General features: G+C 38.2%; 1 protein-coding gene across 5 annotated transcripts in view; it reads left to right on the top strand.

Annotated features, from left to right (window-relative positions):
- Positions 1-23,408, top strand: part of IFT56 (intraflagellar transport 56) — a 46,884-nt gene extending 23,476 nt beyond the window's left edge. The window contains exons 11-19 of one of the 5 annotated variants that reach the window (XM_054181962.1): positions 924-977; positions 1,397-1,460; positions 7,957-8,045; positions 13,220-13,303; positions 15,485-15,554; positions 18,334-18,440; positions 20,618-20,751; positions 22,120-22,254; positions 22,335-23,408. In XM_054181962.1, coding sequence (XP_054037937.1) covers positions 924-977; positions 1,397-1,460; positions 7,957-8,045; positions 13,220-13,303; positions 15,485-15,554; positions 18,334-18,440; positions 20,618-20,751; positions 22,120-22,231 — 714 coding nt within the window. In that variant the 3' untranslated portion in view covers positions 22,232-22,254; positions 22,335-23,408. Of the gene's footprint in view, positions 1-923; positions 978-1,396; positions 1,461-7,956; positions 8,046-12,336; positions 12,509-13,219; positions 13,304-14,159; positions 15,555-18,333; positions 18,441-20,617; positions 20,752-22,119 lie in introns of those variants that run through there. The other 4 variants (XM_054181954.1, XR_008463342.1, XR_008463343.1 and 1 more) reach the window with 4 other exon arrangements.
- The last annotated feature ends 2,874 nt before the right edge of the window (positions 23,409-26,282 follow it).

Genomic DNA, 26,282 nt, shown 5'->3' with positions numbered 1-26,282 from the left:
AATTAGTATCTTTACGCTTTCTTTCCATTTTCTCACTCACATTTGGAAGGAACTCCCCGCTAGGACTTGCAAAATTAGTTGTATATCCTCCTTCAGTTCTTCTCAAATGTCATCTTTGCCATGACGTCTCTAGGTTAATAGATGGTGTGCTAAAATGATTACTTTGCATACTGGCTAGTACTCTCAGATTGTTTCCTTGCACTCCATTGTTTGTCTGTGTACGTCTCTCTCTTTTTCCATGTTTACATCTGTGACAGGGCTGTCCAGGTTTATCAAGAGTGCATACTTCAACAGGTTTATAGCTATAACTCTTAATTGTAAGATTTGAATAAGAAGTGAATCTGCTACGTGCTGGGAAAATCTTGCTCAGAGAAGAATTAAACTATAGTTGTATCTCATAGAGATTACAGGATACTTTACTTCTATTCCTAATTTCAGTAAACATGACCACAGAGCACAGACCTCGTGACGTTTTTGCCCTCGTGAGAAACGCTATACATTTTGGAGCAAGGATGGTAGTGGTTATGATTAACCAATATGCATACTTGAAGTGGGATCTGTACATTAATATAACAATATTGCACTTGATTATTGGTCATATGATGGTGAAGAGGGCATGATAGTATGTTATGGTGTTCGTTCTGGTGTATTGTCTTTGAGCATAAGACTTGCCAGAAAACACACTATGCCTTTGCATACCACATATTTAGCCTAAGTGACTACCTAACAAGTAGAATGAATTTGGGCGGGGAACTTTGTACTGCTGTGCTGAAGCACTATCATAATATCACAGTAACCAGCTACCTATTAAACTGAGTTGGGATACAGTTGAATTTAGGAAGAAAATAATGGGCAAGTAGGCTTTTACGTGTCTCCTGAAATCTTCACCTTGTCTTCTCTGATACTTTTTACTTTTTTTTCAGGAGTACATCCTCAAAGGAGTGGTAAATGCAGCACTTGGACAAGAAATGGGCTCGGTGAGTGAAGCCCATGACGTTCTCCAGCTTCTCCAGCAGTAGGATGTGAACAGATCTGTAGAGACTGGAATGGAGTGAAAGAGGCAGTCATTTTTCATTTAGATTGCAGGATCTCTGAGTCTTTAAATCTTCTTCCTACAGTACGCAGTCCAGAATGAGTGCAATGCAAATCTCCATTGCTAGTCCTGACAATAAATCAAGCTGAATTTGGGTTCTCTGTCCTGCTTCCAAAAAACCCGTTTGCTTTCTACAGTGTTCTTGTGTATCTAGGCACATACAGTGGCATGTTTACCTTTTCTGGTTTTACTTCAGCCCTCGTTTGTCTCCCCATCTTTTCTTCAGAGTGTATTTTCACTGTGTGTTTTAGCATCAACTCCAGAACTGATGTTGGATTTATTTATTTTTTTTTCCTTTCCTAGAGAGATCATCTGAAAATTGCTCAGCAGTTCTTCCAGTTGGTGGGTGAATCAGCCAGCGAATGTGGTATGTTTGAAATGTTCTTTCTCCATTATATAATCCTTCTTACAATATCCAAATATATACCATCAAATCTTTGTCTGACTGCTGACTGTTAGCATGACTATTGCTAGGTATTTTGTTGCTGTAGTATGAGTAACAAAGTCTAACTTACAGTCTAAAACAAATGTGCAAGTTTAAATTAGAAGGCTCAATTAATTCCAAACCTTACTATATGCATTTGGCCGGAAAACGCTATACTGCAAACTGCTAGTCTTCACTGATAGACACTGTGGCAGCTTGCCTCTGACTAGTAATCCCCATTATAGAAACAGAAGACAACAGCCTAATTAGATGAAGTGTATGGCTGAAACCTCAGAGGTACAGGCACTCACAGATATAGATCTAGGGCTGCTAATGAAAGGCTATCAAGTAGAGTTCTAGCACGGAGTGTGCTCTGGAACTGAGGGTGATAAAACCATAAGTACATATTTTCAATATTTACTTATTCAATAATAGACCAAAACAAGACCTTGTCTTCCCTTTCCCTTGTCAAAGTAAAACCAAAAAATCCTAAATCAAAAAAGCCAGTAGTTGGAACACAGAAATTCAGCCAAAATGGGGCTTCCCAGTATCCCTTGTAGGCATTGTCAGTAGGACTATTTTTGTGGGTGGGTAACTTTGCATGTTTATGGTGCAGATAGTTCATGGTCCTCAGAGACAGAATGCTGTCTCCTGTGTCCATGGTGACTAAAGAGAAGGAGCTCAAGAGACAGAGCAACAGCACTGATCAAACCTCCAGAAATAGTGTTGAGGCATTCTGTTCCCCTTGCAGCCCTTGTACTGTTGAGATCGTGCAGTGCACAACTTCACGTTGGAAGGCTGAAGTGGTTCCATCAATGAGCCTTCCTTCATGCGTTCCTTTTGCATTGAGACTACCCCTTTGGAGTCAGGATCCCAGCTAACAGAAAGAAGCAATATGAACTGTAGTAGTGGAAGATTCGGTTAGTGGGCATAGATCTAACTGGGTTTGTGATGCCAGTAAAGTCACAGGGTGATTGATACAATGGTGGTGGACCCCTTAATACTCATAACAATCATGCAGGTGTGATAAGTGACCATAGCACACATGGGTAAAAATAATACAGAGATAGTCTGAGAAAAAACATACTGAAAGGAGGTACGGTGAAGATATAGCTCAAAAACAAAACTGAAATTGTTAGGAAGCTAAAAGTCTGAATTTTACTGTGATTATTTTTAAACCTGTATGCAAAACAGGATAGAGAAGCTGAGATTTGAGGTATGGTTGAGGAGAAAAAAAAAAGGGAACAGAAATGTAGTCCGATTAGGAAGGTGGGTTAAATGAAAAAAATGAGCCTATGGGAAGGATTGGTTCCAACTAAAGGTAAATGGAAACATTAGTGCTGCAAGCATCTTAATGTCAGTTGGTACTTCCATGTAAAAATTGCTTTGTCGTCTTTTTAAAAACTTATTGGAGAAAGCTGACATACAGAAGAGCACACAGTTCAAGGTAACTTCTTTAGAGGTGAAATAGTGTGAGGGGTTTTTGGTATCCTCAAATGAAGGACAGGTGGAGGTCAACAAACTGTACATAGGAAATAGAAGAGGCAAACAGAGTTCGATTTAGGTAGGACGTAACAAAAAGCAAACATATGAAGACCTAATATTTGTATAAAAACACTTACATATTTGATGTTTTACAAGAAGATGAATAAAGTGGCACAGCTGATTTTAGAAGAGGAAGCCATAAACCTAAAATAAGGGGTTTTTTTAATGCGATAGGAGGAAGGTAACACGTAGGATATTGTTCCTATTTAATTTACAATGGGATATTATTAAATAGATTATGACAGTGCAGAAATGGTTCTAAACATTATAGAGACCTTCTCTCAAAATAAATATCTTTTCTTTCTCAGTGAGTAACATTAAATTGTTTTAAATTACGTGCTCAGATAGGAGATTCATCGTATTGAGGCTAAATTATTCACCAACCAGCCTGGCTGGGAACAGTGACTGGCATATTAAAGAGGTTAGAGATTTTATATAGACAGATAATAATAGTTGGAGACTTCTGTTCTGCCCATATTGACCTAATAAATGCAATAACATGGCATGATATAGATAATGAATTTTTAAATGCCAAGTTTTAATCTTTCTTAGAGAACACACAAGTGAACAGGTGACTCTAGACCAATACAGAGATTACATAGAACCTGATTTCAAATTTTATGATGAAAATCCAATTCTGTTACAGTGATCTCAGTATAATCAAATTCAAAATCCATGTGTTAGCAAATACCTCAAAAAATTTCCACAGTGCTAATTTCAAGAAGGGAAGCTACATAATAACCTTTCTCATTTCTAACAGAAAATTCTCAGCGAAATGCCAGTGAAAAGGATAAAATGCACCTGATTTGAACACTTGAAAGAACCTTTTGTTTCTTTAAAGAAAGGGCTCGTATTCATAATTAATGAGCTTTAGGAGACAAATAATGACATGACTAGGTTTACCAATGGTACAAAATTACCCATAGTAGGGAAAATGAAAGCTTCCACAATGATGAAAGCTGTGGAAGAATATATGAGGCTGGGTAATAATATGCAAATTAAATTTAGCTTTGATAAATGCAAAGCAGTACATACGGGGGGAAAAAAGCCCTTAAACTATATTTGCAAAATTATCAGAAAAGTTGAAGAGAATCTAGGAATTGATGAGGAAAGAGAGAACAAAACAAAAATAATTACTGTGTCATTGTATACAGATGTAATTCCCTTCCTTGAATACTGTCTGCAGTTCTGGTTCTTACACTTCAAAAAAAATATGTTGGAACAAGAAAAGGTACAATAAAGACAGCAAGGATGATCAGAGTAAGGGGACAGTTTCTTGAACGAGGAGAGATTAAATAAAGGAGGATACATGGCCTGGAAAATGATGACTGAGTTTGGTTATGGTTGCAATACAGAACATCATAAATGACAAGGAGAAAGAATAGAGAAGAATTAGTTACTGTACCATACAAAAAACGAGGAGCATTGAAATAAATCGTCAAGCAAGACAACTAAAACAGCACAAATTACTGTTTCACATAACACAACTTATTTGATATAAAATCTTGTGAGAACCAGAAGGTATAGAGACATTCGTAGAAGAGAAGTCCATTGGTTGTTTAACACACGTTTTTCAGTGACGATCAGGAAGTCCTCAGTGCATATTGTTGGAAGCTGGGAGAAATTTCAAAGGAAGTGGCATTACGTACCACAGCATCTATTATATGTGACATCAGCATATATTCTTTCTATAGCTGTATATTCTTACTCAGCAAGCTTCTGAAACAGGTAGACTTTGGATACAATACGATCATTTTTATGTTCTGATGTAGCTTAGCATATTAGCCACTATGTTGTATATTTGTTTTTTGATCTGCTGCCTCTTTTGCTGGATTTAGAATGGAGAACAGAATTCTCGCTGTTTGTATACTTGGGCTTTTGCTAAGTAGCCAGCCCTGCTATTCAAGCATGTAAGTCATGGTTCAGCACTTCCCACTGTGACAGTCCTTGCAGGGAGCTAGTACCACTAGATTGTCTGTTTAAGATCTTTATCAAGTTACTTAGCTGCTTTGCAGATTTATAACACAAAAGTAGGTTGTGCTTGCTAGAGTGAGGAAATCCTATACTGTGTCTTTGCTTGCAGCTGGGCCTACAAGGCTCCTGATTTTAATGTGGATTATCAAAAATTAATGCATTAACATGAAGATGTGGAATATTTTTTCCAAACAAGGTCTTATCTTTCTGACTTGCCCTTGTTAACTGTAGAAATACCATGACTGCATTAAGAAAAAAGCAGCAACAGACAGGTTAGGAAGAATACAGTGTCATGTATTTGTAAAGTAATTTGGAGTCATCAATTAAGCCCTCTGCTATTTTTAGTCAGATCTCTGACCTGGAGGTTCAAGGAACATACAGCAAACAGATTTAAAGTGACAGTCCTTTCTAATGCATTTACACATGTTGGAAGTTATGTACTTCAAGAGGCATAGGGACATCCAAAACAACAAAAAAACCCCAAAAGAAACAAGAAGCGCTTACAGTGTAGGAGTCAATATAGTCAATATTGGCCCTCTGGCAGCAATAAATACCACCCAGAACAGCAGCTTGTATTACTGGGGTTTTTTTAAGCTCAATAAAAATTCTTAATCCCAATGATATAAGATGGAACTGAAGAGGCTGTCACTAGATTTTTATAGTTAATTCTCATGCTCTTCTCCCAGGGTCTTAACTGGATGGAAAATTAAACAGATCAGATTTCTGAGACAAGTTAAAGAGGAAACGAAGCAAGAGGAACATTAGTGAAAGTAAATGAACATTAATGTTTCCATTAAATGCAGTGTTTCTGGTGCTTAACATAAGTCTTACAAACTACCCTAAAAGCACTGGAAGCATAATAGAGAAAAGCACCCACTTCATTTTCAGTGATCATCTTTTAGGACCAAGTCAGGCATATCTGGTGTTGGGTGGAAGGAATGAAACATTTATTCCAGACATTGTGCAGTCTTTTCTTTGGGGTATTCTTAGGTCAACCTAAGTAATTTTTCAAAATCAGAACTTTTTTCTCTTCCTGCATGAGTCACATGGGATGAATCAGAACTATAGAACACCAGTTTTCCTGTCACTAGTAGTATTCATTGTTGAGTTGTATGAGATTTACAGATGTTTTACTTGTTTGGTTTTTTAATGAAATCTTTCACTAAAAGTATATGAAGGATGGTATGCTGGGAAAACAAAATTTTTTGCCAAAATGTGGACAGAAGAATAAATACTGAAACTTAGAAATTCTCCAGTCGTATATGGGAAAAGTGTGGTTCTAATATTTTGTGATTGATTCATTTTTACTGAAAATGTATTCTCAGTTTTCAGTCTTCTTTGCATGTTTATTTGCTTTTTTTAAAAAAATGTTGAAAATATATTGCTGTGAGTTTATTAACTTTATGAATGTGAAAGAAAAGGATCACTTTTGAGGTACCTGCATTCTCATTACAACAAAAAAAATGGCAGAGAAACACTGAGGAAAATTGTTTCTGTTATTGTCGTGTCAAGGCATGTATGTGTCATAAGTATGCCTGCATGTAAAAAAGAACAGATAAATACGCAGGCCGGTTTCTGCTCCCAAGTGAAGACTTCATAAATAACCAAATAATTTTCTTAGATTGGAGAACTGAATGATGTGGTTCCGACATAGGTAAGGATGGATTGTCTCTATATGGAAATGACAGGACATCCAAGCTTAGTATCTCCTCGTGCTAAAAGATAAAAAATGAGAATATTCTGCTTTCCTTTGAAATATATTTTGAGACCTTATGTTGTGCTTTTGAGGAATAGTTACTACCCTACCTTATTTAAAGGAGAATGTGTAGTTTTCCAGCATAATGCTATATTTTGTGCTGTGGTATGGAGTCAAAATATTGGTCTTGGGTTACATGAAATTTTTATACACAGAAAAGATATTTTAGTTTTCTAGTGTGGATGAATTGATGGTAGCTAACCTACAGGAGCAGATTACTTCAGGGCTGTTGGTAGCCTTAGGATCTTATCTCCTGTCACCTTACCAAACTGCAGAGAGCAGCATGCTCTCTAATGATCATCTGACATAGTCAAATAGTAGTGATTTGACGTCACTTGTGCGTATGCCTTCCCACCTGCTACTCGGGTTCATCCATCTCAGACCAATCTCTGCTAGTTGGGCCTAACAAAAATTAGTCCTAGCAAGCTTAGTTCACAATCTGTAAAAAAGCTTTGAAATGTTTCTTTTCAGTAACCCAACTGACAATTTCAGTGTAGATGACAGCATAGTAGGATGGCAGCAAAGTTTATGATGACACAGAGGGCAGGAAAGTTTACTAACACTCATTTGAACTGATATGCCTAACTTCTTTATGGCTTTACTACTTGCGTGTAATGTGGTAATCCCAAATGCATGGAAATTAATTTTCATATTGTATTTTATCACAAAGTATTTTTCCTGTGCATGTATTAACTTTTTAATAACAATATTTTCAGAATATGAAGTTTACTCTCTTACTGGAAGTAAAATTTCCAGGATAACTGAAAAGCATAATTTTAAAGACCAAAGAAAAAAGGCTGACGAGGTTAGAATAATAAACACGAGCTTTGTATCAAGTGTCATTTCCTTAGAGTAAGACTAATTCACAGTAAAATTATGCTACATAAATTGTGTCATGGAAAAGGCCTGTTACTTAAATCGTTTGTCTCTGAAGAATTTGCTGTTGAATGCAGTCTTGCAATAGTTATTGTATGCTGTAGAGAAAGTTGACAAGATGATCTAATAGTTTTTCTAACCTCTTGTATGGTCCTTTGCCTGAAAAGGCAAGTTAACGCTATTTTTAGAAGTTAGCTGTTTTCATAGTTGCCAGCAATCTTGGCAGTAATTTCCATCACCATGTGATTTTTAAATTCTACAAATCTGCATTTCTCTTTTGAATTTTAGATACCATTCCAGGGAGACAGTGCATGTCCTCCTGCTTCTTTCTTCTTAGGCAGTTTGGTAATGTCCTGATTTATCTCAACTCAGTCAAGGTTAGTATTATTATTTATTATTGGTAGTACTCTAATGCATGGAATCACTACTTATGGAATTGAACTGTGTGAGACACTATAAACATAAAAAGGTACAGAAACACAACAGTAACAACAAAACCCAGGAACAACAGTGGGATGTAAGTGGTCAATACAGCAAATGGATCACAATGTGAAGAAGCAGTTTATAAGATAGCATTGCGCAGTATGGTGGGCATGATGGTCTCATCACACTTACAATTTAACTGTTATCAGGCTTCCTGGTGGCATCACAGAAGATGAGAAAGATAATTTAAAGAAGACAATGAAAAAATTAGTGGATATTTATGGGGAGGAAGAAAACCCATATGTTTTGTTAAGATTTAACAAATGAGCAATGGAGATTATTGTCACTGGTTAATAACTGGGGCCGACATTTTAAAGACCAAGAGTGTGTAAGGAAGATAGGACATGAAGGACTCTGAAAGTAATAACACTTACTTTTGCAGGGAAAGCAGTCACTGAAGGGCTAAAATAGGGCAGTATTACCAAAGCAGCAAGCTAAGAATATTATTTTTACAGAAGTAACCTGAGTCGTACCCTACAGGCAATGTTGCATTTTTTCAAAGTAAGAGGAGGAGTTTGCAGTTATCATAATGGAGCATTATGAGATCACCAGTATTCAGTGAATAAAATGGATATAACTTACAGAGATCCAGTTATAAGTCAGATGTGAGGAAAAAGAGAGACACTGCAGTGTGATTATAGGGTTAAGTGATTGCAGTCTTGTTCCAGTGATTTGAAACTAGAGTTATAAGAACTCTATATTTGGTAGGAAGAGGAACAAGAATCTAAAAAGAAATTATTAGGGAGATACACCAGATGAGCACAATTACAATGTTCTAAGGAGGGTGAGATCTAAAGAAAAATATGTGGTTCTAATGGTGCCAAAAGCAGGTGGTGGGTGAAAAATGGTTCAGGTGTTGTGTTTTTAAACTTTGTCTGGAAAGAGGTCATTGAAGAAATCCCAAGTGGCTGTAGCCACTGGAATAGCTACACTGTAATGGGATGAAGAGACACCCCACTACCACCCCAAACTGGAGCATGTGTGTAATTGAAGAACATGAAAGCTGGAAACTAACAGTGAGATTTGTTTGGCCTAACTCGAGCCCTCTGAAAGTCAGATTTCTAGTTGTAACCGATCACCTGGTCTCAGTCTATAGCCAACAGGGCCAGATGGTAATTGCCAGAAATCCTGTGCATTTCTTACACTTATCTTAGAATGGAATGAGTCGCCCCATAGAAATGCCCAGCTCTTTCCATTTCCTTTAAAAAGTTCTTAAACAACTAGTTCTAACCTGAAAAGATTACGGTTAAATGTGATTATACATCACCTCCAAGGTATACGAGAAAGCTTAGAAATGAGAGAGAGAGAGGAGTAGCATCTGGGGAGGCAAACGGAGTTGTCATTAATATTGGAAAGTAAGGCTAAGGTTTGTAAAGGAAAGAGCCAAAAATGAACAAGACACCAAACAGAAATTAAGAGGGTGAAAGTGGGCAATAGAGTGATCAGGGGATAGGTCAGAGTCATGAGGCAAGAGATGTCCTTGGAGGGGATTAGGTGAGACAAGTTTGTGTCTCTGAGGGTATAAGGGTAAGTGTTGTAGGAAGGGTTGGAAAGAAAATCTGAAGGGAAAAGGAAAGGAAGAGAGAATACTCGATGTGACTTTGTAAGATGTTAGTAAGAGCCCATGCAGAGGGAAATACAGGTGAGAAATAGATCTAATGTTTAAAAACTGTCAGGAGGAAGGCAGAAATAGTGAACAAGTACAGGTATGCAAGCCTTCAGTCCGGCTGTATTTATCAACTACAAGAAGGAGTGTTCTTACCTTGTCAGATTTGTGAGAAACTCTTTTATTATGTGTGCACGGGAGAGGGGAAGGGTTATCTGACTGCTTTTTCTTTTAAAAACTTAGCTGTTTTGCTGAAAGTACTGTCGCACGTTATAACATATATGTGGATCTCAGCTTGCAAGCTTTGGACGTGTTCACATATACATGCCTTTGGCATCAGTAACCATATATCTGTTTTGATTTGACCCATATTTAGGCAAAGATAATACTTTTTAAAAAAAATATTCCCTTGGTTTTCACAGTTGTAATGTGAATGCATTTATAAGGGTGAAACAAAGTAGTAAGCTAAATAAAGAAAATTCAGTGTAAAATAGATTGATGCCTTTCATTGTACGGTGGTGTACTGTTATTTGAAATACTGGCCACTACCCCCTCAAATGCAGAAAGGAAAGTGATTCAGAGAATAATTAGAAATTAAAATATTGTCTTAAGAGATTTAGAAGATAGGTATTATTTGCTGTAGAGGGAAGTTAAGAAAATAAAATTATACAAAATAAGGATTAGAATAAACAAGGTAGATTTAAAACCTCCATTTGTATTAGGAGAGGCTAAAAACAAGGTACCGCTTGCTGGAATTGCAGCAAATTCACAATATCTTTTCTAAGAAAATGCATTTTGTCCCTCTCAAAACACAGTTTATGGAACTTATTATCACAGTTCAAGGTAGGGTTGAGGTTGCAAGTTTGGAAGGTTTTATAGATTGTATCTAGCAAGTTGCAAAATGATTAAGCTTAAGTAAAATATGTATTTATGAATTCTTGAAGGGAATCATAAATACTGGTAATTTCAGACATAATGCACTTGATAAATAGCAGGGACTAAGGAGAAAAGTTTTCTGCCTACTACTACATTCCTTGCATGGTCCTTTTGAAGAAGTTGATTGTTATCATCGTTTTTCAGCTGAGACTAGCTACTCCTCAGATTTGTTTAGGTCATTCCCCTTCTCTTCAGGTCACAGGGATGCAAATAATTCTTCCTGTACCATGTTACAGGCAAGGTTTAGGTGGCTTTACAGTCACCTTTGTGTCATTCACAGGAATAAACTTCAGCAGAATTTCTGCAGCTCTTTAAGTGGAGCTGTGCACTGTGTGAAGATTGTTTGCATGATATTCTCTCAGGAAACACCACTTTCATCCATGATCGATTAAAACTGCTTTAGGCATGAGAATGTCTCAAAGGACACCTTATAATAAACGTATTGCCAGCTGCCCGGAGGGTGACATTATAACACTGAGGATTAACTGAGAAGACAAGCTAATTCAGGCTCGGCTGAGTTCTGGCCACAACAAATGCTTCATTGGTCAAGTGGGTATCTGAGCATCTCGTTGAAATGGATGTCACTCAGAGCACAGTTAGTTCTATGAAAAGATTGAAGACCACAAAAGAGTGAAGTCCCGTACATATAATGTGGTTCAAAAAAAAGGAAAAAGAAATAAAATATCTAGCTGCTGTGAATGTGGTACACTATCAGCAGCACTAGTTCATTTCTACTGGTTTTGTTTTTGCAGCAGGTGTGGTCTGTAGCATTAATACAGCCAGGATAGAATGACAGAGGTTTTGAGTTTGCTTACTGGCAGATTTTCTTTTCTGTTTTAATTCAAAAATACAATGGAGGCTATTTGAACAGAAGGAACTATTTGTACAGTAAAACTAGCATCTTGCTCACCAGCTTTGCTTAACCTGGGTCTTGTGCTGATTCACATGAAACTATCATTGAGGAAGAATACAGTAAAGTGTTGTAATTCTCATATGGTGAAACCAGTTAGTTCACCCTAAGGGTACTGAAATGTTTTCACAAACTGAGCTTAAGATTCACCCAAATGGTTCATCCTCATGCTTTTGCATAGCTTGCTGTATTTGCCAGCTTTTGGACCCTAACAGACTATTTGGGTGAAACCTAGACATCTGACACATGGTGGCAACCCCCCCACCTCTTCTCTCAAGGCACTACCTTCATATGTGTGGGTGGACTGGATCAGTACACTTTGTTGACTGCCTGTGACAGGGAAGGGAAGAGGTTCCTCAAGTGTCCCTACATCATGAAAGAAGATAAAGAGCACTGGGAAGGGGTTGTGGTGCTTGCTTTCCATATCTTTTGTACAGTCTCAACTATGCTTTTTACCTGCTCTTCACTCTTTAATGAGGGAACACAACAAAAGTTTGATCTTCCTACACAAGTTCTGTTTCTTTTCTAGATGTTACATAAAGAAAAACATTTCTTCTTCCACACACCTTGCTGTCATGCACACAGGAAGGCTTTTCTTACAGTAACTGTAGTCGATAAACCACCCTGCTTTTTCCCATGCTCCTTCATAAGCACTGCACCTCTCCTGGGCAGGGATCCTCAATCCCATCCACGGTTATAGCTGTGGTATTGTGTTCCACCTTATCTCTATCAGGTCCACCATTCGTGCAGCAGTGTGGGACAGTGCTGAATGTTGACTTTTGGTCATCTGAGTTACACTTCAGTCTGGACATCTGACCGTGATCAAATCTAAGCTATTTGGGTCAAACCCAAACATCAAGCTAACTTGTACCTAGAGTAGTATTTTCTGCTTTGGTCCATGCAGCTTTTCAGAAAAGACACAGCTAGATCAACGTGGTCTGTCATTAACCAGGTGCGTCCAGTTAAATATTATGGGAGAGAAAAACTTGGTCTTGCACTTCAGATAGAGAGAAGGGTGCCTGTAAGCAAGGCTTGAGCTTAAGGAAGTCCTATTACACAGTGTGCTGCCTGACTACAGCCCAGTGCTGCGGCTCCACCTCCATCATGTGATCCAGCATGTCACATAACCAGATCCACAGGATCTCTTGTTGAACCTTGAGAAGACTTTGGAAAAATAAACTGTTCATCTCCTTAAGCCATTAGGGAGTCAACTGCTTGTTTACCACCCTAGTGGTGAAATAAGTGCTTGGGAGGTGAAAGAGACTGTGGCACCACAGCATGACTTCACATGCCCAAAGTGAAAATTACACCCACAAAAGCTGCCACTGCAATTTTGAGCTTGAAGCATTCTCCAGATCTCTCATGGTTAATACTGTGGAATGTTCCAGCTGTGTTTGTAGTCACGAATGTAGGATGGAAAGCCAGTCCATAATTTTCTACCCACTGTTTATAAATGCCGTATGTTCATAATGTGGGTTTTTCTTTTTCCTTCCCATTGTCTTGATATAGTCTGACTCAGATTTATGGGGAGGAGATATTTTTTAATGTTATTATACCGTGGGAGGCGTTTTTTTGTTTTCTTTATTTGCATTTTGTCTGTGTGGCTTATTTTCCAGAGTTACTTCTACAATGATGACACTTTTAACTTCAACTACGCCCAAGCCAAAGCTGCCATGGGCAATTTTAGTGAGGCTGAAGAGGTATGTATTTACTTTCTTTAAAAAACAACAATGGAGACATTTTCCACATACTCCTCTCTTTCCTTCCTTTTCTCTCCCTCCAGAGCTTCATGTTGGTTGAAAATAAGCAGGTTGGGCAGGCGGAACATCATCTTCCCCTTCTTAGAGGAACTGAAACTCTCAGTGAACACTATTCAGAAAAGATTATCTTGCTAATCTTGTAATGTGAGGTATATGGGGAGTCATGCTGCTTGCGGTGCATCACAAGAGTGCTTGCAGCTATCTCTAATTGATCAAAGAATGCCCTCTTAATCAGATTTCCTACGCTTTGTCTGGGATCCCGGGCAGTCTTATTGTTCAGACTGACTAGGGCATGCTGAGTAAAAGACACTGAATAGTTAAGGGCTTGTAGGTGTCCCTAGAAATTAGTGCTTTACAAAAAAAAAAATTTCGTCCTCTGGGAATTGTGGGAGGAAAAGAGGAAGTGCTCGCTATCTTATTCAGCAGCATCCAGATGCAGCTGGAAGAGATTAACTTCTACACACAGCATTTTTTGTGTCTATGTGCAGTAGAAACTTAATTACAACTAAAATATGCAAAAGCAAATAGCTATTATGAAGATGGAAGCAACATTTTCCACAAGACCAGAAAGAAGACAAGCCAGGAAAAAAAAAAAAAAAAAACCAACAACCACAACCAACCACGTAGTTTAAAGTGAATATATAGGTTTGGTTGGTTTGGGGTTTTTTTGGTTTTTGGGTTTTTCTGTTTTGTTTTTCCTGACTGTCTAACTTTTTAACTCTTCAGGTCTCTTGACAACAGAGCCCCCCCTGGGGTTTTTCGTTGTGTGGTTGCTTTTTTTTTTTTTCCTACCCAGCACTCACCCCCTCAGTTTCTGTGACCTGAAATTCCATCTCTCTTCAAGAAAAATATCCAAGACTGTCAGGCAGCATGGATATATATTTCAATTCACCTACCTTAATTTAGTTAGTTTAATGAAAATGCAGGTGAGTATCTTAAAACTATACTAGCAGGCTACGCTGATAAAAATGATAATGCTCTAAGTAAGCTTTAGCTGCAGTCAAGCAGCAAAGAAACACAAAGGCATAAACTGCTGTTAATCCACATTTTTCCTCTTATGTTCTTACAAATGATTCTATATAAACTTGTGCTATGTAGCTGACACATTTAAATAACAGGATTATGTAATTAAATTGATTAGTCTGTCCTAATGTCTGATCTTTGCCTGTGATGACACTTTCATATAAAGATCACCCTTCACCAGTGTCTCATAAACTTGTAAAATATCTCCACATATAGCACTTAGTAACTTATTAACAAGCTTACCTCCCTGGACATAATGAAATAAAACCTATGATAAAGCGCTACTTACATTGATAATGCTGCCTTTTTTTTTTTTTTTCCCCACCCCCAAAATTAGAGGGTCAGCAATGTCTAACCAATAAAAATGTCAGTAATTTGTGGCACTCACTGTTCCAGTACACACATCTGCTCCTGTAAAGGTATTTTGAGTTTTGCCAGTGGCATCCTAGTATAGTTTCAAATATACCTGCAGAGAGGCATAACTAGCTTTTTTTTTTTCTTCTGAGTAAAGCCAGAGTACATTTTAAAATGTATAACTTCCCCCCACACATCCCTTTAGATGTAGAATGTAATAAACCTGTATTTGTACAGTGAGTTACAAAAGACAAATGTTTTGCTTCAGAACCTTACTGAAACCAAAATGGTTAGAAATGGCTTATTGCTGCCCTGGTCTGATCTCTGACGTGTATGGGGAGGAAAGGCTCATCTATATGTGAAACTTCTGGTATTTCAAGAAGATGCTAATGTAATTGCTTGCATTGCTTTCTAAACAAACACATTCCAAATAGCTTTTCCCACAGGCCCAGTGTTCCTTTGTGCTGTTTCTGCTGCATGGCCGCCCACTGGCTCTTGTTCAGAGCAGGCCGCACCCTCCGCCAAGCTTGGCCTTTTGAAGCTGCAGAAGTCCCTCAATGAGCATGGCGCTGTTTGACTCCTCCACCTACCCGACACAGAGATGCCCCAACACTGCATTCTTTCTCATGAAGCAGTTGTTCGTGTGGCTTAAGCCTTAGCTGCATGTTGAAACGAGGCAGGTCTGCCTTCTATTTGTTTAAAAGTACATGCATGTATAATCTTTTCTTTTCCTTCTTCCTGCAGGTGTTCCTTTTGATCCAGAGTGAGAAGATAAAGAATGATTTTGTTTACCTTAGCTGGCTAGCTCGCTGCTGTGAGTCACTTTACTCTCAACGTTGCAGAATACAGATCCTCCTCTATTGCATCAGTCTTGGCAATCCACTTTCCTAATTGAATTTAATGCTGTAGGTGGATTCAGGACTATGAAAGTGAAAAGCTGATTGCACTAGTTACAGCGTGGGTGGTTATTGCACCTTTCATACGTCTGGCTTTAGTAAGCAATTACTGCTTCAGTGCAATGCTGTTGTAGTTCTGTCAATGCAGTTTTGTCCTAACCAGTGAACCTTTTCCTTCTCAATTGTCTACTCAGTTGCTTGAGTGAAGATTTTTCTGTCTTAAAAGACTGAGTTACAACTTTAAAATGTTCAGAGTAAAACACAAAGTAGAAGCATCCACACTGGGTCAGGCCCAAGGGTCTGTCTACCTCCAGGAGCAGCCAGTGTCAGATGTCTAGGGAAGAGGAGAATCAGGCGAGCATACGCGGAGTTTTTCTTCCTACCATGTTACTCTTCATGTTGTCCAAACTCCTGTGCCTGAGGGATGTCCTTAATAATCTCCAGCATGTTTTTTCTTCCAAAAACTCTTCTGTTCTTTCCTTGAACCCAGAAAACTTTTGCTATGCTTAATGTCCTATAGCAAATTTTATTTAGTTTTTCTGAATCAGTTTTTAAAATATTGCAGAATACATCTCAGTACAGATATGGCTACAATGCCGCATGCAAAATAGTAGAGAGGTATGCTTTTCTAATGACTCAAGTCTGAGACTCCCTAGGCTAATTTGTTTTCTTTACAGTGCCTCAATACAAAAATGTTCTCTTATCAAACAATTTTCTGTAGTTGTACTTGGAATGCAAATATGTACGTTGTGGGACATTATGCCATATCGCAGATGTGGTCAACATCTCTAACGTGATCTTTCCAGACAGGCACATCACACCTATGACTCTATTTTAGGATGTGCCAGTTTATTTCATTTTTCATTAAGCTGTGGTACCTGGTTATTTTGCGTGTTTTATATGTGAATGGTTTATGTGATTTTTTTTTTTTTTTTTTTTTTTTTTTTTGATGGGAGAACTCACATTGCAAAAGCAGTTCATGGTTGTTGAGTAGACAGCATTCATCCTTTTGATTCTGTGCTATAGTAGTTCTTTGACATACATCTGGGGATGCAGAACTCTTTGAAGGTGCTACTTACTATACAATAAGTAGAATTAACACCATGTTATCAATTAAAAATTTTCTAGCTCTTTTATAGTATTTGCTATTTATTCTCAAGTGTGCCTTTTCCTATTCTGAATTCCCGCTGAAGTTTCAGAAGGGCTGCTGTATTCTTCTGTGTCTGTCTTAAAATTTTGATTTTTAATTTCCAAACAGCTGCTAGAATTCTTTGAAGAAACAACTGTTTAGTGATGAATATAGTTATCTTTTTGCATCAAGTATGTAAATTGTTATTAGATCCTTCTAGATGAAAGCTGCTGTAGAAATTACAAAGCATTATAATACGTTCATGTCACAGTATGATTAGGTATTGAGTTGTAAACAATTCAATGCTGAAATATTTCCAAAGGGCAAAAAGTACTAGAGATGCATCTTTTTTTGAATGCTGGATGGTATTTTTTGTTTAATATTATGGTACTATTTATACCAAATTCTTCTTGAAGAGAAGTTAAAAAACCCACTGAATTAGCGCAGTACACCATTTCTCTAGATGGATGGGTTGGTATTTGGAAATTAAGACCTGGCTGTTTGCCACTGTATATGGTATCTGGAGCTGATGAAAGAAAAATCTGATTTGATGTCTTGCTGTCTCCTAAATGAAAGTGTCTATAAATACTGTGATTTGATGTTACGTGTTTATTGTTGATGATTGCCACCCATTCAACAACAGTCCTTCTTTTGAAAGAGCACAAGAGTGGTCAATGTGTGAATAGCCAGCTACTGTCTGAGTAGCTGGTAAGACTTGAAAAAGAAAAGAATGCTTAATTTCATTTTCTTTTCTCCCAGTACTTGAATGAATCTGGAATTACCAGTATCAACCTCAGATTGAACAGAATGGGTTCTTACCTCCAGAAGATCACAATTTTAGAACTCTCTGTGTTCAAACACCCTAGTAGAATTTCCACTAGCCAAGATGGAAGATTCAAATTCTCTTATTTCTAATTGCGTATAGTTGTCATGTTTAAAGTTAAAGGCCAATGAAAAATTCTAGTCATACAGGCAAATTTAAAACCAGTGCAAAATCTCATGAATTTGGAAACATTTTTTCTAGTGGATGCTTAATGACAAGCTTTGTTATGCTTGGAGGGGCTTTGCTTCCCCCCTGCTTTTGGTTTGTTAGGAATCAAGACAATTGAATGTTTAGATTGAGGTGGGCACCAAGTATTAAAGATCTCAGATCAGCGACAATTAAAATTTTTCTGTGTGTGAGAACACATAATCCTAAATCTCAGCATCTAAATGGATTGCCAGGGTCCATTGTGCTGCATAAAATAACTTCTCTAATACTTTCCGTTCTGTTTCTTAATAACATCTGAAATCATGAGAGTTGTGCTTATTGCTGTATCTGTGAAATATACATTGAGATGTAAATGTCATAATTATTCTTCTTGACATTGGTATTCTCTGATTAATTGGCTTGTTATCACTATTAAAACAGAAGATAAAGACAAGTTTCCCTTCCCAACCTCATGATCACAGGGTGAGGCATGCATTTACATTAAGGAAAGAAATTTAGGAACATTTATTCCACCTGCCGTTGAGTATTATGCATGGCATATTCTTTTCGCAATCCCAGCTTTTTGTTGTTATTGCAGATATTATGAATAAGAAACCACAGCTGGCCTGGAAGCTCTATCTGAAGATGGAGACCTCAGGGGAGTCCTTTAACCTATTGCAGCTCATTGCAAACGATTGCTACAAAGTGAGTCTTCTCTTTAGAACCGTGTGTATGGCATGTTAATTCAGTGATTGTACCAACAGCCATTTTTTGATACTTTCCATCATTGTCATCACTACCAAACTTTCTTTTATAACAGCAGGATGTCTAATAATGTAGATGAGTTGGCAAGGATTAGTCAGTATTTTAACCTACAGGCCTTCTTGGTAGACAACCCACTGATTAAAACGTTGGTAAATTACTGCATGCTTGAGCTATCAATAACAGTTTCTTCTCCTATTAGAGATTCATTGTTGGTAGAAATGACAAGAAACTTTTAAGGAAAAAAAAAATCTAGCATAAATTCATGAGGAGCCTCATGCTACATTTTTTTCTGGGACTGTTATTTTTTCCTTAAAGCTTTTAATGGCAATGGGAGATACTCCTTTGTTAATCATAAAGAAACAGAAAGAGAATTCCCACAACTACTATTCTGTCTGCCCAAGTGGGGCAAAGAGACACTGTGTGTGTAGTAATTAGGAATAAAACTACTCAGAAAAAATGGTGAGCTTAACTGCTGACAGCGGGATCCCTGCTAACACATAACAGTTCTTCTTTTGAACCTTTTCTAGAGGAGGGCTCTTAGGGGCATTAGATTAGAGTAAGCTGTCTAACATTTTTAAAAGTCGAGCTAAACAGGATACTGTCCACTTTAATGTAGGGACGCTCTGGGTATTTTAGAACAAGTTAAAATAAACGCTACCTTACTTGTACTAAGCTTCTAGATTGTGTTTACTTTTTCTGATGCTGCATGCTAATACATTGCTGGCACGCCTCCAAATTCTAATTTATACAAAGCTATGTTAATAGTGAAGAGATCTTGGGAAGCTGATTACAATTCTGCCTAAATTTCTAACATCTAATTCTTCAGATGGTGTCTGTACACAGTGAGACTTAGCTCTGATTCAAGTTTTTTTGCTGTTCTGCAAAGCATGGAAAGAAAACATGAGAGCTTCATCTGCAGAGTGGATGTAGAGACATAGAAAGAAAACTTGTTTGAAAGGATTGTAAATGGCACTATAGGAGAAAGAAAAAGTGATTGTCCTATCCAGAGTACTGCTGTGCAAGACTTCAGTAGAAGATTAACAAGATGCTGTATCCGGCATCCTCTCTGCCATCTACAGGGTTGCTTGCACCATGTTGGGACCTAGAAGAGTAGCAGTTCAGTGAAAAGAGAAAAGGATGTTCTTTGGAAAAGTGTCATGGTGAGACACAGGCCATCCATTTTTCAGAATGTATTGTCCAGAGCCAGAAGGTGGACTGAAGTTATTAGGGGGCCAACCATTTTAGCTTTAATTTAAATTAAATATAGACTATAAAGACAGATTGTAATTTTGTGATTGCGCAAATATAGTAGTTCACTGTTTTAAGATGGCAGGTGTGAGAAGAAGAGCAGAACACAGATAACAGGTGTAAAGCTCATGGAGCTGGTTCAGCAGAGCCTAATGCAAGTGAATATGCAAGAGCTAGCAGCTATTAGCATAGGCTTATTAGCAATACAGTGACCAAACTTGCCGTTGTAGAGGAAAGATAGTAAACTGAGTCCTATTGTAAAACCTCCCAATGACTCTCAGTTCAGCCCAGCTCTCCAAAGAGCAGCAATATCCACATACCATCTGTAACATTCTTTTTTGCTGTTTTCCTGTATCTGACAAAATAACATGTTCTCAAAATCCTAAGAAACACGTAACTGAAAGTCAGAAAATCTGCCCTATAATCTCCAAAACATTCTTCTAAAACTGAGCAAATTATCTTTTGCGCATCTTTTGAGTATTCAATCCACCATCTCACCCTGAAAGTCTTGTTGCTCAAGCAAGGGGCTGTGCCCCTGGTGTTTCCCATAGCTGCAATTTGTGGAAGCAAGCTGACAATCAGAGCTTACGTAAAATCTCTTTCTAGACCATTTTAAGTCTCACTTAAATCAGTTGATTACTTTGCCTAAATTCTTCTCAAAACCTTATTGTACTCTAGAACCTTATTGTATTCTAGTATGTAGAACTGAAACGTGCCTGTTCTGTGTCACTTTCTGCCGGCAGAAAAACAGGAAAATGCACGTTTCTTCTATGACTCACTGCTGATTTCAGAAAACTGAACTCAAACTTTTTAATCCCCTTGTGAGAGATGGTCATATAGTTGGGAATAATGTTTCACTTCCTGTGCAGATGCGTCAGTTTTACTATTCAGCCAAAGCGTTTGATATTCTGGAGAGACTGGACAGTAATCCTGAATACTGGGAAGGCAAGAGAGGTGCTTGCGTGGGTGTCTTTCAAATGATCATAGCTGGCCGAGAAGCAAAGTGAGTATTCTGTGTTGTACCTGAATTTATTTTGCTCTTTTCCTATTTCCAGTTAGCTGTAAGCCAGAATCATAATCTTAGCTTTAGGAATACATATCCTCTTGCATTTCTTTATTGACCTTTCAGAGAATAGACACTTTGGCCAGTGGTTCCATATGCAGCGTTCAATTTGAAGTGTATCTTCCACACCAAGAGTTATAGAATATATGGTGGAGAATAACTTACCAGTGAATGCTACGAACTGAAGGAAACAAAAATACATTAGTCATTATACTAGGAAGAGCCAAGTTTTATAAATGTAGTCAGTACCTGAACTGAGGGAAAAGAACCTCATTTCGTGTTGATGGCATAAGAATGGAAAACTGTCCCATGACATTTTAACGTTCATAAAACAGAACTAAGGAAACATTTACTCAGTGCTGTAGGAAGGACACAGTTTTTCTAAAAAATTAGTAGATGAGACTGTGTTTTCACTAAAATTTGCTTTCTGAAGACACTGTCTATGTCAGACAAATATACTTACTTGATGAAAGATTGAAGGAAATTATCTGTGTTACTGATAGTTTTCCTTTTGGCCCATTTCACTGGATGGGAGAGTGAGAGTGGGTGGTGAGGCTGTATTTAAGAACTGTTCCCTCGTGAATATTCTGCTGTGATGCCAGATGGCCATTCTCCCCTGGCCAGAGTTGCTGTTTCGTACATGACTGGTAGGTGTGTATCTTGGCTTCTACACCTTCCTTGTATTCCCTTCTCTGCTACAATAATCTCATTAACTACTGCACCCTTCAAGTGTCCTTTTAGCAATTACTGCAGTAGATGCAGTAAAAGACACACAGCTTACCTGTTTTTCAACACACGTACAACTTCTTCCTGTAAAGCATCTGGCAAACTGCAGCTTTATACTGATTTATCCTATTGGTAATGTTCATTTCCACGTTATTTGTATTTATGTGTAAGGTGCTTTGGCAGCATTGTTAGATGCTGCTATACTGAAGACTAGCGAGTAGAATTAAAGACAGAAAAAAAAAAGTTTGCTTTGTTCTGGGGAACTATTTTGCAAGAGTAAGGATTTATATATAAATACACATGCGCACACTAAATGCCAAACTAATTACATTTTGCTGATTTTTTTTTTTACTCTTAATTTATCTCTTCCTTGCAACTGTATACAGGACCTTTTTTGTTTTGTTTTTTTTTTTGTCCCCTGGGGTCTCATCTACTGTCCATTTTTACCTGCTCCTGCTCTGCAGGTGCATGGACCTCTCTGTCTAAGAACTATGTTTTACAAAATAGTTTGGATGTGAGTAGTTGTTTATTGTATCACTTGGGTCTTACCCTTGTTTAAATCTACGCTTTTCACGTTTGTAGAGAGACTATACGGGAAGTACTGCATCTTCTGAAGAGCACTGGTAATTCTCAAGTAGAATATATTGTGCGCATCATGAAAAAGTGGGCCAAGGAGAACAGAGTCCCTGTTTAAGTCAGTGTCACAAAGTGAACCAGGTCGGTTACTATTGTGTGTGTGGCTGTAAGATGTGAGTCTTGGTTTCACCTGTGCATTCTGGGTATCTCCCTCCTTGCAGGACTTTAGACGATGAAGCAGCTTGACCCAGCTGAGCAACAGCGTAGTGCAGTGAGATTGCAAAATATTCAGCAAGTTTCTTCTTTTATTAAAGCTTTATTGGTACGTTTTCTGTTGCACCACTCTCTATTCCTTGTTCAAAATTTCATTTTTTTTAGTAGTATTCCAACTGTCCAGAAGTCAAAGTGCTCCTCAGATGTTCCCCAGATTTCGCCACAGGAGTCACTGGACTGCTCTGTGGGGTTTTTTTTCAGCAAGCCTCTGGCCTCTCGAGAAGAATAATTTGTTAAATGACTGAGGCAAATCTACTTCAGCAAGTGATGGAATGTGGCCAGTAGAGAGGATGATGGATGCAACCAAAATCCAATACTAGGGTGTCAGATAATACATAAAGACTTCTATATATTACTTGTCTGGGGTAAAATACAAACCATATTTTGAGCACTGTGCTTTTCTGGATAAATCTCAATAACTAATGCCTTCATTTCTTATTTTTTAATCTAAGGGTTGTTTTCTCTCTTACCATTATTTCTAAAGATGAGCATTAATCAACCCAAAAGGCCAAGCTGCAAAATGGCTTATTTGCTTTCCAGGTTGGTAGCAAAGCATGATGGTACCATCTTTTTCAGAGCATGAAGATTTGACTGACTGTCTTGTTCAATCTTGCTTTGAGGTTTGACACTCAAAACATTTATTCATATTAATATAATTCATGTGAGTAATCCATTTAGTTTAGCAATCTGATGGATAAAAGAACTGGATGTTCTGAATAATTTTCTTCAGCATTTACCACCCTCATTAGCAATACATTTGTTATACTTTTGGATTTATTATACTCTCCTGTTTTTTAAGGAGAACAGTTCAGGGAATACATAATTCTAAAAGAAGGCCACAGTTGTAATATAGAAATGTATTATAAGTTTTGTAGTGCAAAACATTTGTATATTATTTGTAAAAGGAAAATTTACATTTTGTAAATCTGTAAAATATTTACGACGTTATTTTTTTATCTTTTGTGGGAGGAAACTCAGAATCCTGTAATCTCTACTGTCCGTGCTTTCATTAAAGCTCTTAATTCTACAGCTGAATGTCTCGTTGGTCTGTGTTGCTTCATACTGCAGAAGTTGAAATAGTATATTAATTTTGCTGTGGAAGAGGGCAGGTTTGTGACTGGTTGTTAAATGCATATACAGTAATCAGTTGAAGGCAAGCCAATGGCCTTGGTCCCAATTTTATGGTAGTTTGCTGAAAATAAGGAGGCTGGGTGTATATGGAACATATACACCTTTCTGCCATATAACACGTCAGTGTTTTCACTGCTTTAAGCAAAAACTATGGGTATCATCATTCAGGTATCTGGAGGTCCATCGATAGTTGTGGCTACTTGTATTTACATGCATTTACATCTAGAAAACAATACTAACAACAATAATAGAGCCTTTCAGCAGGGGCAATGTTACACTCATTCAAAAGAGGTGTGAAAGGAGCGGTATTTTCACTGAAAGCAGTTACAAAACACGTTTCACTTGTAAAAGGCATTTTTCTTTTCCCTCCCAGTTTAATTAACTTGGAAACAGATCGAGAATACAATTACAAGGCTTAGTACAAAGCTTCAAAAAATGATGTTGGTGGCTTTGTAGCAGATGTTAAATGCGTTTAATTACTCCCTTTATTGAAGCTTAACCTGCAGGAGAGCTGAAGAGTATCCAAATCCATTGCAGACCATTTTACATGTTGGTTGAATCATAGAATGGTTATGTTGGAAGGGACACCTCCCATTAGACCAGGCTGCTCAAAGCCCCATCCAGCCTGGCCTTGAACACTTCCAGGGATGGGGCAGCCGCAGCTTCTCTGGGGCAACCTGTTCCAGTGTCTCACCACCCTCATAGTAAAGAATTTCTTCCTGATATCCAATCTAAATCTACCCTCTTTCAGTTTAAAACTGTTACCCCTTGTCCTATCTCTAGACTCCCTGATAAAGAGTCCCTCCCCAGCTTTCCTGTAGGCCCCCTTTAGGTACTGGAAGGCTGCTATAAGGTCTCTCTGGAGCCTTCTCTCCTCCAGGCTGAACAACCCCAACTCTCTCAGCCTGTCTCCACAGGAGAGGTGCTCCAGCCCTCTGATCATTTTCCTGGCCCTCCTCTAGACCCACTCCAACAGGCCCACATCATTCTTATGTTGGGGGCCCCAGAGCTGGACGCAGTACTCCAGGTGAGGTCTCACCAGAGCGGAGCAGAGGGGCAGAATCACCTCCCCTGCCCTGCTGGCCACAGAATCTTCTGAAATAAGTGTGATGGCATTGCAGTGTAAGGGCTTGGGGACTAATTCTCTGTCCGTGACCAGTGAAGAAGTTTTTGAAAACCTCGTGTTTATTCACTACAGTCACAAAGTCATATTTGGTATGCTAAATAATGTGGGGTTTAGCACAGTGCATTTTATTGACTGGTAATAAAGCTTTTGTCATTTAAGACATAAAGAACAGGGCACTGCAGGGCTTTGCCTTGAGCGGTGATGAAATAAAAGATATATTGCATATTGTCCTAGTGTTTAGGGTCTTGGTAACGGAACAGATATGTAGGTACTATTAAAATGTGGAACAAGAAAAGTGCTGAAATATTGGTGTTTATTTTACCTTAGAAATACATTCTAAGAACATCTTCCGTTGTTTAATTTGAGATCGTATTCAAAGAACAGTGGTGTGAATAGGAGTTGCCTTAGCTGATACAGAAAGGGAAGTTAATAAAGAAGGTAGAGTTAACAAAATTTTATCCCTGCCCATTTCCATATTTCCCTGAAATGTGGAAATTTAAGGAGTTAAGGTACTCTAAATAGGACAGCTAGGAGTGAAGGTTGATGTAGAGAAAAACACAACAAAAGTGATGTATACAGAGGAAGCAGGCGATGAACAATGCATGTGCAGAGTCAGGGAAACAGGTAAGTTTATTGGGTCGGGAGTAAGTGAATATAAAATTGAAACAGTGGCATTTCAGATAATGTAGTGGAAGAGAGGCTACGGCAGAAAGAAATTGCTGCATCATTAGACTTTCAAGTAAGAGTATGGAAAATACAGCTATTTCTTATGCTCTGAATAAGCACCTGATTCTGGAAAATAAGCTACAGAGAATGCGCAGAAGGTACTGTGGTAGCAATCGTGTCATTGATAGTGACTGGTAGAGAAAGCCAAACCCAAAACAGCGTGTAACTGCTTTTGGTTGGGTGCTGACCCATTCCTGACAGATAAGGAAGATGACCTTTAATTAACCTTGGTAATACCTGAACAACATTTATGTCAATAACATCTAAGTGAATTACACTGCAGGGGAGGACATTTATCCTGTCTGTTGCTGCAAGTGAGTTCCAGGATAACATCCGCTTTGGCCAGCGTCTGAACTGATCCAATATAGCAGCAACCCTCTTGGATTAATTCTGGAACCCAGCATACAACCTCTGAGCGCAGGGACAGCTGGAGCCAAGTAATGTAGTAAACTGGAGGTGGCAAGTTCATTGTGAAGGAAAAGTCACATCGTGTGTTCCAACTGGGCGGAATGTAGCAGGCGTTTAGGTTTATGTGGTTTCCACAGGTTGAAGATTGCTCATTGGTCTTCATAAGAAAGTTGTCTAAGGTTGAATAAGGAACTGGGCCATTAGCTAGTAAGACACAAAATGAACAATTACATGTATAGCTCTTGCTACGTGTAGCTTCACTAGACGGGAGCTGTACATACATTAAGGAACACAGATCTGGGGTTTGCCCATTGGTTTACTCTTCAACCAAATTTTCCCTGTATTATCTCCAGAAGTAAGTTCCAGTCACTCTTTTTTGAGTTTCATTTCCAGACTTCCCTCTCCCCGTTTCATCTATTCATGTGATCAATCACTGATTAAGAAGATAATTGCATGAAAGCGTCACCAGTAACCATTAAAATCAAGTCTTTAATCAACCACCAGA

The sequence above is a fragment of the Rissa tridactyla genome, chromosome 1 (assembly GCF_028500815.1).
Source record: "Rissa tridactyla isolate bRisTri1 chromosome 1, bRisTri1.patW.cur.20221130, whole genome shotgun sequence".
Taxonomy (NCBI): Eukaryota; Metazoa; Chordata; class Aves; order Charadriiformes; family Laridae; genus Rissa; species Rissa tridactyla.
This window is presented reverse-complemented; position numbering and strand designations above follow the sequence as displayed.